Source organism: Pundamilia nyererei, unplaced genomic scaffold, assembly GCF_000239375.1.
Source record: "Pundamilia nyererei isolate P.nyererei 1_Seehausen unplaced genomic scaffold, PunNye1.0 scaffold00090, whole genome shotgun sequence".
Lineage (NCBI taxonomy): Eukaryota > Metazoa > Chordata > Actinopteri > Cichliformes > Cichlidae > Pundamilia > Pundamilia nyererei.
This window is the reverse complement of record NW_005187491.1, coordinates 1256865-1272187: the sequence shown is the minus strand read 5'-3', so window position 1 is coordinate 1272187 and position 15323 is coordinate 1256865. Positions and strand designations below refer to the sequence as shown.

At 38.7% G+C, this 15323-nt stretch overlaps 3 protein-coding genes across 3 annotated transcripts in view; 2 read left to right on the top strand and 1 right to left on the bottom strand.

The window, feature by feature from the left end:
- The first annotated feature begins 4430 nt into the window (after positions 1-4430).
- Positions 4431-11627, top strand: tnfaip8l2b (tumor necrosis factor, alpha-induced protein 8-like 2b). The gene is made up of 3 exons (XM_005739217.1): positions 4431-4904; positions 9374-9697; positions 10337-11627. Exons 2-3 carry the CDS (start codon positions 9380-9382, stop codon positions 10577-10579), a joined length of 561 nt encoding a protein of 186 aa, XP_005739274.1. The 5' UTR covers positions 4431-4904; positions 9374-9379; the 3' UTR covers positions 10580-11627.
- Positions 11628-11691: 64 nt separating this feature from the next.
- On the bottom strand, positions 11692-14200 carry lysmd1 (LysM, putative peptidoglycan-binding, domain containing 1). The gene is made up of 3 exons (XM_005739216.2): positions 13564-14200; positions 12829-13136; positions 11692-12194 (listed from the first exon to the last, which is right to left on the bottom strand). Exons 1-3 carry the CDS (start codon positions 13792-13794, stop codon positions 12020-12022), a joined length of 714 nt encoding a protein of 237 aa, XP_005739273.1. The 5' UTR covers positions 13795-14200; the 3' UTR covers positions 11692-12019.
- Positions 14201-14263: 63 nt separating this feature from the next.
- The window catches only part of scnm1 (sodium channel modifier 1), a 4246-nt gene continuing 3186 nt past the window's right edge, over positions 14264-15323 (top strand). Inside the window, exons 1-3 of the mRNA XM_005739215.2 lie at positions 14264-14545; positions 14723-14793; positions 14885-14973. Of these exons, the coding sequence (XP_005739272.1) occupies positions 14495-14545; positions 14723-14793; positions 14885-14973 (211 nt within the window). The 5' untranslated portion in view covers positions 14264-14494. The remainder of the gene's footprint in view (positions 14546-14722; positions 14794-14884; positions 14974-15323) is intronic.

Genomic DNA, 15323 nt, shown 5'->3' with positions numbered 1-15323 from the left:
TGATGAAAAGAAAAGGAAAAAAAGGAAGCTGCTTGTGCAGACATAATTTCCTCGCTATACATTCCCACAAGGCAAGTAAAAGAACTGTCATTTACGAGTTCAGTAAACTGCACAAAAAAAGATATTTCAGAACAAATAGGCCTTATATCTCAATAGCCAGCTTTAGCTTAGTTTTGTGTTTGTGTGACTGAGCAGGGCATGCAGATCCACATACATTGGACCACCAAAGACCACTTGGAGCATGAGCCCTATATAACTGAGGCCAAGGGCAAAATTGTTGTAAAAGCGAGTAGAAGCCAAGCATACATATCTTTTTGCTGTCGGTCATGCTTCGGACAAAAAAAGCATTCTTATCCTCCCAGAAAGCATCGAGATGAACATTTTGATTACAACTTTACACACTTTCTGTTGTTGTTGTAACTGCAGTTGTAAGCAATTTAATTTACGATGAGATGCAAAATTCAGGGGAACATTGCTGTTATGTATTCCTAAAAAATGCCCCCTATCTTAAGCCACTCTCTGAGATATTGCATGAAATATTCATTCCAAAATGTACAAAAAGAATTTCTTTTTCTTTTTTTTTTAATCAAATAATATATCTTCCACATTTTTCCAGGGTAAACATGAAAAACTACTGGCTTAAAGGAAAGAAAGATCTATCATTCAAGCCCCCAGCAGAGCTGCACTACAGCAGTGAACAGAAAGACTCTGATGAGCTCTAATGGGTGAGTAGAGAAAAGCAGAGCAGTCAGCACCAAAGAATCACTTATCTTTTTCACACAGTGTGGACTCAGGATGCCTCCTGTTGATTTAGTCAGAGTTGTGCTCATTGCCCCCTGCAGTATGAGACAGAAAGCAAACTGGAAGGCACTTAAGGTGCGTTTGTCTATTGGAAGGAGCAATACTGCCTACGAAGAACAAAACTTAGCCTCACATTGGGCCTGAAACAATGAAAAAAGAAGGGGAAAGATTCATTAACTTTAGCAACATAACTGCACTTTTTACTCAGTGATGTTTCCCTTATTTCCCGAGGTTTATCTTAAAAATAAGCAACAATTTGTTGAAAGAGTGGATTAGAAATGCACACATTTTATTTTTGAGGGAAAATATTCCATTTAATGGAATAGTATTACTTGAAGGAGAGATGCTGTAAGAAAATAAGACTTTTTTTCCCCAAACTATTGCCCGTGTGATCAGATGTACCAAAGCCTGCTTTAAGCCGTAGCATTTCTGAACATTTTCTATGTTGTATCTGTGAATTCAACTAATGTATAACTGCACTAGCACCAATCCTAAGCACATGTCCTGTAGTCTGCACATTAATGGCAATGAGGCATATTCAGAAGGTAAACCAAGCCCAAGTGACCTTCCCTGCAACACCTTGCCTACACGAAAAGCTGCTAATGAGCCCCCCACCACTTCAGCAAAACTTCAAGCGAAGGAGGAAGCCAAAAAGGCGAAGAACAAGTGACGAAAGCTCAATAATGTCAGAATCCTCTTCCCTTGCTGATAGGCTGGAGAACCCTGGTCCTTTACTCAATAACAAGAGAAACAGCTTCAAACAGGACTACGCCAAACTGCCCGCCAACCCACTTCTGTTCAGTTTTGCCTGCTGCATCCTATAAGCAGTGTTGTAGTGCGATTAAAACAAATAAAAAAAATTATATCTTTTCACGTCAATTAGGGACAAGATAAAAATTCTTACTAATGAACAGAATTGTAATGACATTGTCTTGTTTTATAGGTTTGTTACTATTCTAAATAATGAGACTGTGCAGGTTTTACAACATGCCTTCCTTATGGGTTGGTTTTTTGTTTTGTTTTTTTTCTCAAAAAAGAGGAAGTCCAATTTCCTCTACATGCGAGAACAGCAGGCATATACAGAAGCAGAGAACCTAAAACTTGTACTACAGGTAGTGACCAGCATGGGAATTGTTCGTGTGCTATTTGCTGTAGTTTAAATCAGTAAAACATTTATGAAGTCACTGCTAATAGTACAGTGATATTACTTTCCACGTTTCTTAAAAGAGGTGCGGGATTATACAGAAATGGAAGCCTGATTAATCAAGAATAGATACAATCAGAAGTCAACTTGTTTATCCTGTTTTGTCCAAGTATATGAAAAATCTATGATAGACTTTCTTCTTCCTGTTTGTGATTACAATTTTCTTTTGCTGACTGTGTTGTTTTTTTAAAAAACTGCATTTACAACCTCAAATAATTCTGTTTTGGAAACGACAGTGACACGGCAGTGACACCTAAGTGATGATTTGATAAAATACTGACCTACAGAAATACACATCTAATGTGTTCTTGACTTGGAATGTTTGTGAACTCTCAATCCTGATTTCTAAGTATGATAATGAGGTGACCTCAATTTACACAGGCATAAATTCCTAAAAATTAGGCAATTTCTTATATCACTTGATAACATTTATATAAAAAAAGAAGAATTTCATTGAAATAAGCAAATATTCATTTATGAATGTTTCATTATAACTATAATGGTCAATCTCTATTAGACAAAGTCTATACTGTGGACAACTAAAAGTTTATCTGAATTACAAAAATACAGCTTAAGTGGTGATAATAAGCTGCTGTTGTAGTTTCCCAAAACTTAGGAGATTCTTGAAATTGTAAGGACATTAAAAAGGTGTGTCTAAAAAAGCACGAGATTGCAAAAGGATGATGATAAACAACTACTGTTCAGGTGTTATCTGTAAACAGATGGCATTAATTTTAACAACCACTAGGAGGTGATGCACTAGACACACAGCAACAAATAAATGAATTAGAGACCATGACCTAGTTATTTTTTGGATCATTGAGGTTCTTCACAGCTAAAAAAAAAAAAAAGCTGAGCTGTAAGGGTTTAAAAACTGATTCTCTGTTACCTTCAGAAAGACCATATCACGCCTCTAGCCTCACCTGAAACAGCATTTGTTCACCGTATAACACAAAGCCAGCATGAGTGCAGAAAGCACCTGAGCTCACCAAATCCTCCATCCAATTCAGACTCCAAATCTCCAGGTCCAATTTTCTGACCTCAGTGGTTATTCTTGTCTTAGTCATCTGGTGATAACACACTGCCATTATGTGAGTGCCTGTATGTGTGTGTGTGTGTGTGTGCAAAGTTGGAGGCTTTGAAGGTTCCTGTGATCTTTTAATGAAACATAACAGACATAATTTAAGATGCTCACATTATCTCATGACCAAAAGAGGAGCATGCGTCAGATGTGTACAGTATGAAGGTGAGAGAGTTAAGAACTCAATTTCACCGCGTGCGCGTTCCTTCACAAAAACACACTCGCTCATATGCACAAACATAGGCAAGGGTGTAAACTCTCACTCACAGATATACAGCTGAGTACTCCCTGCTGATGTTTCCTTGTGAGATGTCATTACATGATAAAGAGGAAGCCATCAGGAAACCGCTTAAGCACTACTTCCTGTCTGTTGCCAAGGCGACAGACCTCATTCTGCAATTGCAGAAAAGTTTACCACGACTTTACTCATGTTAATTTCTTGCAGAAGGGCAGGGTAGGTGGCAAAACAAAGAGGCAGGTGTGCTCGATCGGATACTGGTGGGCTGTATCCTGTCCAGGCACTCCTCTTAGTCCAGCTGGGTCTCAGTGCGACTTGTAACCTCAACATCTGACAACAATTACCATTTGCAAATGCTTAGTGGATATGTCTTTCTGAATGGCACAGGCCTCGGCCAAAAGTCTTTCAGCACAGCTGGTTGTCATTCAGAAAAAATATATATATAGATAAACACACAGCTCAAGAGGCAGGGGACACTTCCTGATTCTAAATGAATCGTTGAATCGCAGACATTTGCTGTAACTGCTGAGACTTATTGAGACCTTTATGTGTATTTGCATGCCTCCGATTCAGATAAGACTTTATGAGTTTTATGGCCACTGATTGAACAATAGTTCATTCAGGGGAGCAACACTTTTGGACTTTAGTTTTTATTGTAATCTGATAACAACAGAAACATTTCAGCGACAATGCGCTAAGTTAGCTTGTAATTAAAATGTTAGTGTAAAGATTTTAAAAAAAATTTTAAATGGGCAACTTACTACAACATTATTAAACAACTAAAGAAAAGAACTAATATAAAGCTTTAACTTTGTTAATTATCACATTGGTGCTGTGTTTCTACACAATCTTTAAACATAAAAAAAAAAGCTGTAGAACAGTTAGTGATCTCTGACTGTTTGTGTACGTCAGACACACTCCTGGCTACTCATTGTTTTGATTCTACCTTCAAAAAGAGACATGCGGGGAGGGACATGGCGCGCAGCAGAACTGACAGGAGCCACATTCCAGCGAAGGTGAACAGCAGTAAAAAAAAGAGTTAAGCCTCTCCCCTTTCAATGGGCTGCATCACTGGATTATTTGTAAATTCTTTCTGGGTTTTTCACTAGTCAGAACAAGCAGAGGCCCAGCGTCAGCAAAACAGAGAAGAGCAGGGAAAGAGACAAGCCGATTCAGAGTGCCAAATTGTGAAGAGCGAGGCTAAGAGAGAAATACAGTGGTTTGGAAGAGTTTGAATTTGAATTTCAGAGGGAAACACATGATAGCGTATAGAGAGAGAAAAAGCAAGAGAGAGAGAGGAAGAGAGAGTGAGGGAGAGAGAGACATACACACACACTAAGGGGTGTGTCACAGCAATTTAGTTCCTCAAGGAAGTACAACTCAACATTATCTTAAGAAAAGGGTGGCAAGCACTGACAGAAGCGCTGCAGGAGGGCTCTTTTTAGGTTTTGGTTCTGTTCGTAGTTAAGATGAAGGGATCCCGTTAAATTGACCAGCCTGTGCTGTCAACTTGATACACAGAGCAGAGGCAGACATCTGACACAGACAAGGAGGGAGGGGGACTCAGCACGCACACACAGGTAAGAAACTTCTGCTGTGTTCATATGCCAGTAAAAAAAACAACCTCTGGGACTAGGTATCTGTGGTCTCTCCATTTCTTTAATCTCCTAAAAATTAAGAGTATTAATTAAGGGTTTCCAACAGAGGTTAGCTAAGAAGAGGGATGACTGGAAACTGTGTGACTTTGCTTCACTTCCCCATCTTGAACACGAGTTGGAAGATATGCATGTATGCTCACAGTCATGCTGGGACAAGTACAGTGACAGGCACAGATGTAGAGCTCTCATTTTTTTGTTTGCACAGGCTGAGAGTTGCTCAACTCAAATCTCAAGGCAGTGAACTTTAGTTCTTCTTTGGCCTACTTTGATTTGAAGCATGTTAAGTCCAAGCCAAAGACAGTGAAAGCTTGCAACATAGCTCTCATGGCCGCACACATTCAAGGGACAAATACAACGCTGAGGGCCTTTGGTAATGACTCCTCGCCAGTGCGCCAACGGCTCTGTTTCGCTTCCCTTTTGAGGCAGTACAGATGTGTGGCAGGCTTGAACAACTCTGCTAAGTTGTGCAATGTTGAAAGAGAAACTGCAATATCTGCTTTAAGAGGATTTCAAAATGCTTCCTCGTTTAACCTAAACCTATAAAGCAGTCATCTTTACTGAAACAAAAGTATTACTTGGTTAATAACAATAACATAAAGCAAAATTAATTCTTAGAAACCTGTATAAAACACTTTATATACTTATATATTTATATAATTGAAAAACAGGATCACAAACTACAACAATTCCCCACAGTTCAAAACATACAACGGAAGTGACATTTTATTCCGCAAGATACTGATCTATTACAAAAACCTGCTGAGTAAGGACACAGAAACTTCTCCTATTTTTTATGCTGTTATTGTCTCAGGTTGTCCAGAATATCATCAGGTACTAATGCAACTACCGCCAATCAATGATGACCTTTCTAAAAATGGCATGACAGACTCGTGTCTCTGAGCTGTTCCCAGAATATTCTCAGTGTTCAGTATGAAAAAAGGCAACTAAAGGGAACATACATTCCTTTAGGTCCCAGAAGCTACAATCCAGTATAGAAATCTCAGGGCTGGTATGAGAAACAGTGAGGATTTCATAGATAATGCTCAGCTGCACTCTAGGAACATTACAAAGAATATTTAGATTGGCTCAGTCAAAGGGGGCGTGCGAGCAGATCTATTTTCATAACACAAAAACAGTAGAATAAACAAAGATGCAAGCACGTAAGTACACACGAAACATCAAACAAATCTTTTATTGCTAAAAAGTTGCAGACAAAAACTGCAGGAAAATGACTTTTGCTTGGCCATACACTCTGTCATCCTTGCAACTAAAAACATGTAGAAACACGAACAAACACAAAAACACTCAGGCTTAATGCTTGAGTCATCTGAGGAATGCTAAATATTTACCTCTCCTGCCTGCCTGGATGACTCCACCAATAAGGACAACTCTCTTTGACTGTCCATTAACCTACCATTTAAAGATTCTGCACTGCCTGGATGTTACAGCAGCTCTGAAACTGATTAACCCCTTAGCAGTCCTACAAATTTACAATTAGTCCCCTAAACCATCCAATGTACCGTGGGCGGTACGTCCGACTGCTAACAGGTTAAGGCCATCTCTGCTCTGATAGTTCTACTTCTGCATTTTTGTGCTTTTCCTTCCAGCATTAGATTTCACACAGCATGCAGTTTCAGGCATTTGGGAGGGAAACAAACACTTGAACATATAATGGAGTCACTCCCTGTGGATGTCAACAACAAACTGATAAATGCTCAAAGGCCCTCTTCTATCCATTTGTACCAGAAAATTGCTGCTCAACATTGAGCGCATCCTCGACATGATCGACTGAACGATGTCCATTACAAAACACTGGTTTTATGGCAATATGCTGCTGTAGCATCGAAATGTTCCAGTGTTACCCAAACAGCCTCAACCCCCTGACAGCGCTGCATAAAATAAACAATGCTGATGCACAAAAGGCCAAGCAGCGACCTGTCTCGTGCTGTGGGAGTTTCACTGTGTGGAATACTGGCTGATGACTGCGCACAGTGCACATCCTTCCGATCCCAGTAGTCTTTTTAGCAAATAAATGAGACTGAAGTATGAAACTGAAATAGCTGTCACACTGCTCTACTTTCATTATCACTGTTAAGGGAAATTAATCTTATGAATGTTTTTGAATTCCCCACAGGGACCCCAAAGCTTTTGTAACAAAGGGAGCTATTAGAAATGTGACACTTGTTTGAAATTAATGGTTGTGCATGTAAAATGAACCCTACTAGAGATATGCTATAAAAGTGACTGTTTGCTTATAATGAATTTTGGAGCTGGGAGTGGGATGCATAACAGTGATGGGGAGAATCACAGCGAGTGCTACTTATTTGCATGATATGATCGTTAATGTGACTCGATCACTTTTTCATTCATGAGTGAATGGTGGAGTCATTTGCTCACACTGCTGACTGTGCATCGCTGGCACTGGGCGACTTGAACATCATATTTTAAATGATGTTGCTAATAACAATAAACAGGGAGGAAAGAAATGCATCACAGGAGTTACAGTTGTTGATAGCTGACAGCTTACAGAAAATATGCGCTTAATAAATAGTGTTTACATCCTGTTTCGACGTTCCACTCAAAGGTAGACCCAGTTAGAAAAATTGAGGTAGCGTGTGGATTCAGGGTGCTCACTTCCTGTTCTTGTTCTAGCACTGATGCAATGTGAAAAAAGCAGGCGCGGACATGCTTGAGCTATGCAGCCTCCCTGCACCCCTCATATACTTGTCCATACAGGCCACAAGTCAGGTTTAGTGCAGAAAATGACTCAGAAAGAGGTTCAGAAACAGTCTTATTAACTGGAGACCTGTTTAGACTTTGAGATTCTGCACATGTGACAATACTAAGTGACACAGGAAGTAGGAGAGAATGCACAGCTGCCTCGGTGGCACTGATGTTTGCTAAAGATACTGCATATCTGTTGATTCTGTGTTACTCATAAAACATGGATTAATATGAAGCAGAAGCTAAGCATTTAGGCTCATGCTTAAGCTGCCGTGTTTCTGGAACTGGAGATATAAGGCTAGAGCTTATCTATTTAGCATTAATATTCTACAAACACACTTGTTTGCTTCATCTATTGTAAGAGTCTTATTGCTGTGATACTTTCAATCTTTGTTCTTTTGGTGATGTGGGAATTAAATCTTATTTTGCTTGCCCACTCTTTGCAACACTCTAACAAGAACATCAGAGAAATCAAATTCAAATGTAGTTTTCCTCTGAGAGTGATCCACTTCATATCTGCTTGCTTCCATGTTAGAGATTAGAGGGAAATTAGATGGAATTAAAAAAGAATTAATTCAAACTGTGTTGACAATCAAAGATAAAACTGTGGATTTTGTAGTTCTGTCATAGTGTGCTGTATGCATGCTGATGACTTCCCGAGGGGGGGGTTCTGTGATGGATGTTAGGTGTGGTTAGAATCCCAGGAGTGAAAATTAAGTGCCTCTGTGGAGGCTCCTCCATGGTAGTTTTCCCTTTTGGCAATGTAAGTACATGTCAGATATCAAAACAAACACTGTAACTAACATAAGATGAAGGCATTGCTTCAGAATTTAACACACTACATGTTCAGTGTTTGTGTCGATGTATGTTTCTAATTTTAAGATGACAAATAAAAGGCTTGAACTGTTACTAATATTGACACTAAGATGGAGTTTTATGATGTGTAAGAAGGGTCAGTGGATGATAATCTGAAAGTTAAAAAGTAATGAGGGAAGACTCGCCACTTTGCTGTAAAACATGTTTCTCCTCCCTTTCCAACAGTTAAACCTTGTTGTCAGCAATCATTCTCCAACTACTCAACTGGAACTGCTGTTTTTTTGAAGATTTTGTGGCAGAAAAATCGAGGGCAGAAAGAAAAACTGTTTTCTTTTAAGAGTGTACTTGTGTGTCTTCTCCTTTCAGGTTTAAACAGGACCTCTTTAGCACTTCCATGCTAATTCATTCAGCCAAAAAAAGTTGTGCAATCTAGTCTTTACTTGCCTACCAACAGGATTTGCTGTCGATTTACTGTGATGGGTATGGGTAGTGACAGGAAATCTGCCTGAAGAGACAAATTCAAACTTTCAAACTGAAAATGGTTACCAATCAGTTTAATCACAGGAAGCTGAAACTGTAAATGTTGAACATTCTGCCTCTATAGCTGAGAGAACTACACACTGTGTAATGATATCCTGTTGGGCTATTTATGAGCATAAAGTATGAATATTTTATTTCTTTTCACTGCTTTCTTTCTGCAGGTATAATTATGAAATTTTTTTGTCTATACACAAATTTAATTGCGCTCAAACTGAGCTGTAAAATGTTTATGTGGATATTAAAACAGTTGAATAGTTGTATAATAACAGACATTAAAATGAAATATTAAATTAATTGTCTTCATAATTCAGGCAACAATGGATGCGTTCAATGCCAAGGACATGGCCATGAAGGCACAGAAGAAAATCCTCAGCAGCATGGCCACAAAAAGCTCTGTACAAATGTTCATTGATGACACCACCAGTGAGATCCTAGATGAACTGTACCGGGTCTCCAGAGACTACTTGGGAAATAAATCAGAGGCTCAGAAAGTCATCAAAGACCTCATCAAGATTGCAGTCAAGATTGGCGTCCTTTTCAGGAACAACCGCTTCAGCACAGAAGAGCTGGCAGTGGCCCAAGACTTTAAGAAGAAGCTCCACCAGGGAGCAATGACAGCTATCAGTTTCTATGAGGTACACTTCCCAACTTTAATTTTTTAATCCATGATGTATGAGTAAGCATACATCACCTGAAAGAAATTTGTGCCAATGCACTTGTTTTCTAGCTCCAATTGCAAAAGAATGCCAATTACTCTCAAATGGGGAAAATGTTTTGTGCGCAGCATGAACTTCAAGGCTGGAAAATCAGGCAACTTCAAGAGGTTTCTGACCTTAGTTTTTCCACAATAAATGCAATTTGCAGTTGTGTTAATATTTCCAATTAAAACAGATAAATAAATATATTAATCACATGGCATCAAAACGTCCAGGTTAATTCACTGTTGAATAGGATTCTCTTATGCATCAACGCGTGGCTCAGACGTTGCTTTAAAGGGTCGCTTGTTTTATTTCAGTTCCACATAATCAAGTGCTTGTTTCTCTGCTTTGGTAATGTGAGAGAACAATACGTTGATATTGAAACTTCTGTATTGGGATTAAAACTGAATATGCAGGAAGATTAATGATGCAAAATAACAAAAATATGCAATCTCTAAGAAGTCTTTAAACCTGGTAGAATATTCATACATCATATCCTGCTACTTCACATTAAGATATTATACAATTTGACTTGTATGAAATACGTAACATGAATGTATGTCTTGTCTGACGCAGGTGGACTTTACCTTTGAAAAAACAGTGATGGCAGACATCCTGACCAGCTGCAGGGATCTGCTGCTGAAACTGGTCAACACCCACCTCACCACTAAATCTCATGGTCGCATCAACCATGTCTTCAACCATTACTCCGACCCACAGCTCCTGACCCAACTGTACAACCCTGATGGGCCCTTCAGACCCAACCTCACCAAGATCTGTAAAGGACTGAATAAACTAGTGGAGGATGGGACAATATGACATCAGAACTAAATTTCAAATAGACACTGGGAGATCAACAGACAGACTCAACTAGGACTCCGAACTGCTTGTTTTTCTGTTACTGAGGACTGGCAACATAAAACAAGTCATTTGAGAACCAACCTGCTTTCCCATAGTTCTCAAAGAACATGAGGGATACAAAAAAAGCTTTGTGGAGTCATTCAAGTTTTTGATATTTTGGGGCCATAAATATATATTATGTAAGTGATGCTAATCTTCTATTCAGACAGTGTCCAGAGAAAACAAACTTGAAATTAAACAGATATATTCTGCATTGATTATTTTACTAGGACACAAAGTATCATCTAATATTTGTGACTTTGAACTGTATTATTCAGAACTACTGATATTATGCATTATAATCACTGATATGAAACAGCTGGACCGATGCATAAGCAAGTTAGGCCTGGGAACAATACCACTATAGTACAGCACTGCCATCTGGTGGTTAAGATGATGCTTCTGCAGCAACAAACTGTATTTACTGAGGTGTCCAGACAACAATCAAGCCAAAAATAAAGATAATGACCCCAGAGTGCACAATTACTGCGACCATGACTGTATTTTAAAAACATGTTTAGCTCAACAAAAAGACAGACTCTTTACTCATGACTGCTTGGACATCCAATCTATAATTCATGATTTTTGGATCGCAGTAGGGCTTAAAAAATGTTTAAATTCATTGGCCTACTGACTATTTGTTGGTCTTATATGGCAGTTAAAACAGATAAAAATCAACTCCAATTGGACATTAAATCTCCCAAAACAGCTAAATCTACATGTTATACTAAAAGATATTGTTAGCAGTAATGTGAACAAATGTCATTTAACATGGGATAAAAATATGTATTTTAAAACAAACAATACAAAATTGAAAAGACATTAGAAATATAACCTTAACAATACAATCATTGCTATCAAATATTCTAAAGCCTACAACATTTTTTCTTGCATTTTCAGCATTAATAGAAAAACCATCATTCTAACCAGTTCATTGTCATCATCATTATTACAGTAAACACGACTTGTGTTTTAGATTCCATTTCCTAACGTTACAAGTCTGAAAATATGAGGCAGTTACACACAAACCCTTTTTGTGTTGACCATATGATCATCTGACTATAAATATGATTGATTTTTAATTCTTCAAATTTCAAGTTTCCAACTTCCCAGATGTGAATAGTCATATGAAGCTTTTCACAACCTACAGCATGTCTCACCAAATAAATAACAAGTCTACAATGTGCAATATAAATTTTTAAATGGAAGTGTGAAAACACTTTTATACTTTAAGTAGCAGCGGGATCACCGGGGATTCCTTTTCATTCCTTTATCCGTAACGCTCCATTATTCTGGAGATCAAACAGCGCATCACGGCTCCCTGGGAAAGCTCCATTAATGTTCTGAGTGACAGACATGTCACAGTTCAAAGATCTCATCTTCCTTGTCTCTCAGTTTCCTGGTCAGTTTGGTGACAGTGAGCGGTACTGTCCCCTGTACTGCCATCCTGGAAGATGAAATGACACTCTGTGACCTCGTAAGCGGCCGGCAATCTGATGTCCTGTTGTTACAAGTTGCTTCTAGTGCAGCAAACCTGGCAAATAAAATAAATATATAACAGAGCAAGTCGTTCAGAGTGTACTGATCTTAGGCTAAATTGATTGGTATTCTTAAAAAAATATCGCTGTTGCACTGGTACTATCACCAGGCCATTAGAAACTGCATTTAAAGCAGCTATTAAGCATTGGGAATCTTTTGAACAGCCACATTGTGAGTGGTTGATGAAATATTAAGAAGGCCAGAAAGGTGGATGACTATACTTGACATGACAATGTAGGCTAATCTGACTATCAGATACTATCCATGCATATCTATGCTTAGCATCAAAATGCATTATATTTGACCATGACCTCAACATTACTTACACATCAGTGAAGGTACAATATTTGCAAATTACACTGCCACTGACCATTTCTCATGCAGTAATATGTTCCAATATTAACCAGGAGGAAAAAATGTTAATCTGAGTAACATAATATTTCCACTGAACTGTGTTTAGGAATACGAATGGCATGAGTATAATGGCCCAGGGATTATGACTAAAAACATATGCATAAGCAGGACCAACTGATCTAACTATTAGTGACTTAAATACGAAGAGAGTAATGACCCTGACTGGACAACAACTGTGCAAAGAAAAGAGCAACCAGCGACAGGCACAGTTATACCTTTTCTCTGCTTCCTGGCATCCTTTGACTGCAGCCTGCTTGGACTGGCTTATCAAGTCATCCAACCTTTTCAAAAAATCCCCTGGAGTGAGATCTTTTCTGTCTTCTTGCTTTTTCTCAGAGGAACTCCCTATGTGTCCATTGTGAAGTGAAGCAGAGTTACCACTGCCTTTGTTGCCATCCTCCTCCGCCACATCCAACCCATTACTGCAGTCATCCAGGTCTGATATCACAGGGATTGTCAAAGACTTCTTCAGGAATATTGAGTCATTGGTGTAAAGCCTGTTTGCTCTTTTGATTTGCTCCATCTGAAAGAGAAGATGTCCTTGTGAACCTTTTGTTAATTAGTATTAGACTTGGCTAAATCAAGTCTCACTTTTACCGAGATCAGTAGGCAGACAGGAAACAAAATAAATACATGCCATTTTAAGGCAAACACTTTTTCATAGTATGCCCTAACAGCTGAATAAACAACTTAATTATGTAGTTGAACGTTTTGTTGAACCACTGAGATAACCTACCTCAATAAATATGAAAATAAAACAACGACTATAAGAAAAGTGAATATTCACCCACATTTACATTTCAGTATTGGCAAATCAAGTATTCAGTTAGAAGGCATCATATCGCAACAAGTAAATTTCAATATAAGCTTAATATAAACTGTTAAAGGGGCAAAAAATGAATACTTGAACTAATTCAGTCTCAGAGTCAAATCAACACAGTCATACTCACAGACACTCCATACTTCAGCGCCAGGCCTTGCAGTGTCTCTCCCGGCTGAATTATATGTTCAATGCGTCTCTGGTGCACCGGGGACAGCGGAGATCGGATCAAACTGCCGTAAGATCTTGTGCGGTTCCCTCGGAGTAGGCCGTCCCCTCCGGCTGGTAGTGGAGCTCGCTCCCCTGACATTGTCGTAAAACACTTATATTGTTCTTTTTTCGTGTGGTGGTAAACAACCATGTGGGCCTAAAATGCGCTTACCAGCGAACTTCACTGCTGATAACATCTTTACAATAATGGCTTCCGCTTTAGCCCATAACTATCAAACTAGCAGCTTAGTTAGCCTGCTAGCTAAGGCTATCAACTTAATTAATGTCGTCGCGCGTTATTTTTCCAAGCGTTCAATATTTTCTCCAAATGACAGCCGTTTAAACTCTATAGAAAATTTCTTGGATTACAAATATAACGTACCTTATCTGTCAAATACACACCTAAAAGTCGCTGAAAAACTTGTTTTCAAAACTCTTGCAGTCAGCTGTCTACAACCATATGTTGCCATGGCTGCCGTGTTCACTGACTAGTCCGATGATTCGCCACAACGTGTTGCATTAAAGACTGTAGGGGAAAAATGTGCGTTTTATATCAAGTTGAGAGTTTGGGTTTTTTTTTCGCAAATTTAGTAAATATGAAGTATAGCCACAAATCGAGCTTTCAAATGACTATGCGGACTTTATGTTATAAAAACAAGCAGATATCGTTGTAGTTCCGATAGCCGAAACAATTATCCACCTCAAAGCTGAGCACATAGGGGGGGGAGTTGTCTATATTTCCCATCTTCCGTTTGTCCATGAATGCAGCATTGCTATTAGCTTATATATTATAGCCAAGAAGCTATACGCTGCTATTCAGATTCGTTTTTAGATTATCGATCATAACAGTTATGTCTTTTAAAAGAGAAGGTGATGATAAAAGCCAGCTGAATCTCCTTAAGGTATGGATCAATTTGCAGCATTTTATGTTGGCTTAATAACAGAGACTTCAGCTAAGAGCACACATGCGGCTAGTGTTAGCATCTTTAAGCTAACAACATATTGTAGTTATTTCTTTGGGGGAAAAAAAATGTAGTAATACTTACATACTATCTAACGTTATTCACTTCGTTTTACAGAAACGTCGTGTGGCAGACCTTTTGTCTAATTTTATTCCAGAAGATGAGGCTGCTCTTATGAAAAACGGAAGGTGAAGTGAATTTCAAAACATTGATATGTTTGGGAAAGAAAAACTTGTGTAGCTAATGGCATTAAATGTAATTTATCCCCTTATCTTATAGGTACACTTGCCTTGTGTGTTCCTACCGTCCTGTGTTTGATACAGTCGACATGTTGGCAGTCCACAGAAAAGGAAAGAGGCATCTAGACGGTGAGCACCTTGAACCTGTAAAGTTATTTAAAGCAATTTGGGGACCCAGGGGACCTGAAGTTTCGCTCCCAGTCTTATTAAGAAGCACTGTATCAAGGGTTAGCCATCTGCACAGCATTTCTATCCCTTGTCTTTCGCCCTATTTATTGAGACAGTGCCCCATATTTTAAATGGCTCTGCATTTCTAAAGTCAATGCTGCAGGAGGGGCACTTGTATGAGGTCGTGCTATCATCTGAGGTGCTGTGAAGTGCAGGTTAATATGCCATCCTTGCTACATATGCTACACAAAATCAAAGGAATACAGATACATAAACTATGCATATTTAATACAATCTGCTCAAAAATAAAA

Excerpts from the sequence above, each read along its gene's own strand:
- tnfaip8l2b (XM_005739217.1), top strand. The coding sequence starts at position 9,380 with ATGGATGCGTTCAATGCCAAGGACATGGCCATGAAGGCACAGAAGAAA. Across the intron at positions 9,698-10,336 it reads CAGCTATCAGTTTCTATGAG|GTGGACTTTACCTTTGAAAA; the intron begins GTACACTTCCCA and ends TGTCTGACGCAG.
- lysmd1 (XM_005739216.2), bottom strand. The coding sequence starts at position 13,794 with ATGGTTGTTTACCACCACACGAAAAAAGAACAATATAAGTGTTTTACG. Across the intron at positions 13,137-13,563 it reads CGCTGAAGTATGGAGTGTCT|ATGGAGCAAATCAAAAGAGC; the intron begins GTGAGTATGACT and ends CTTCTCTTTCAG. Across the intron at positions 12,195-12,828 it reads TGCCAGGAAGCAGAGAAAAG|GTTTGCTGCACTAGAAGCAA; the intron begins GTATAACTGTGC and ends TTTATTTGCCAG.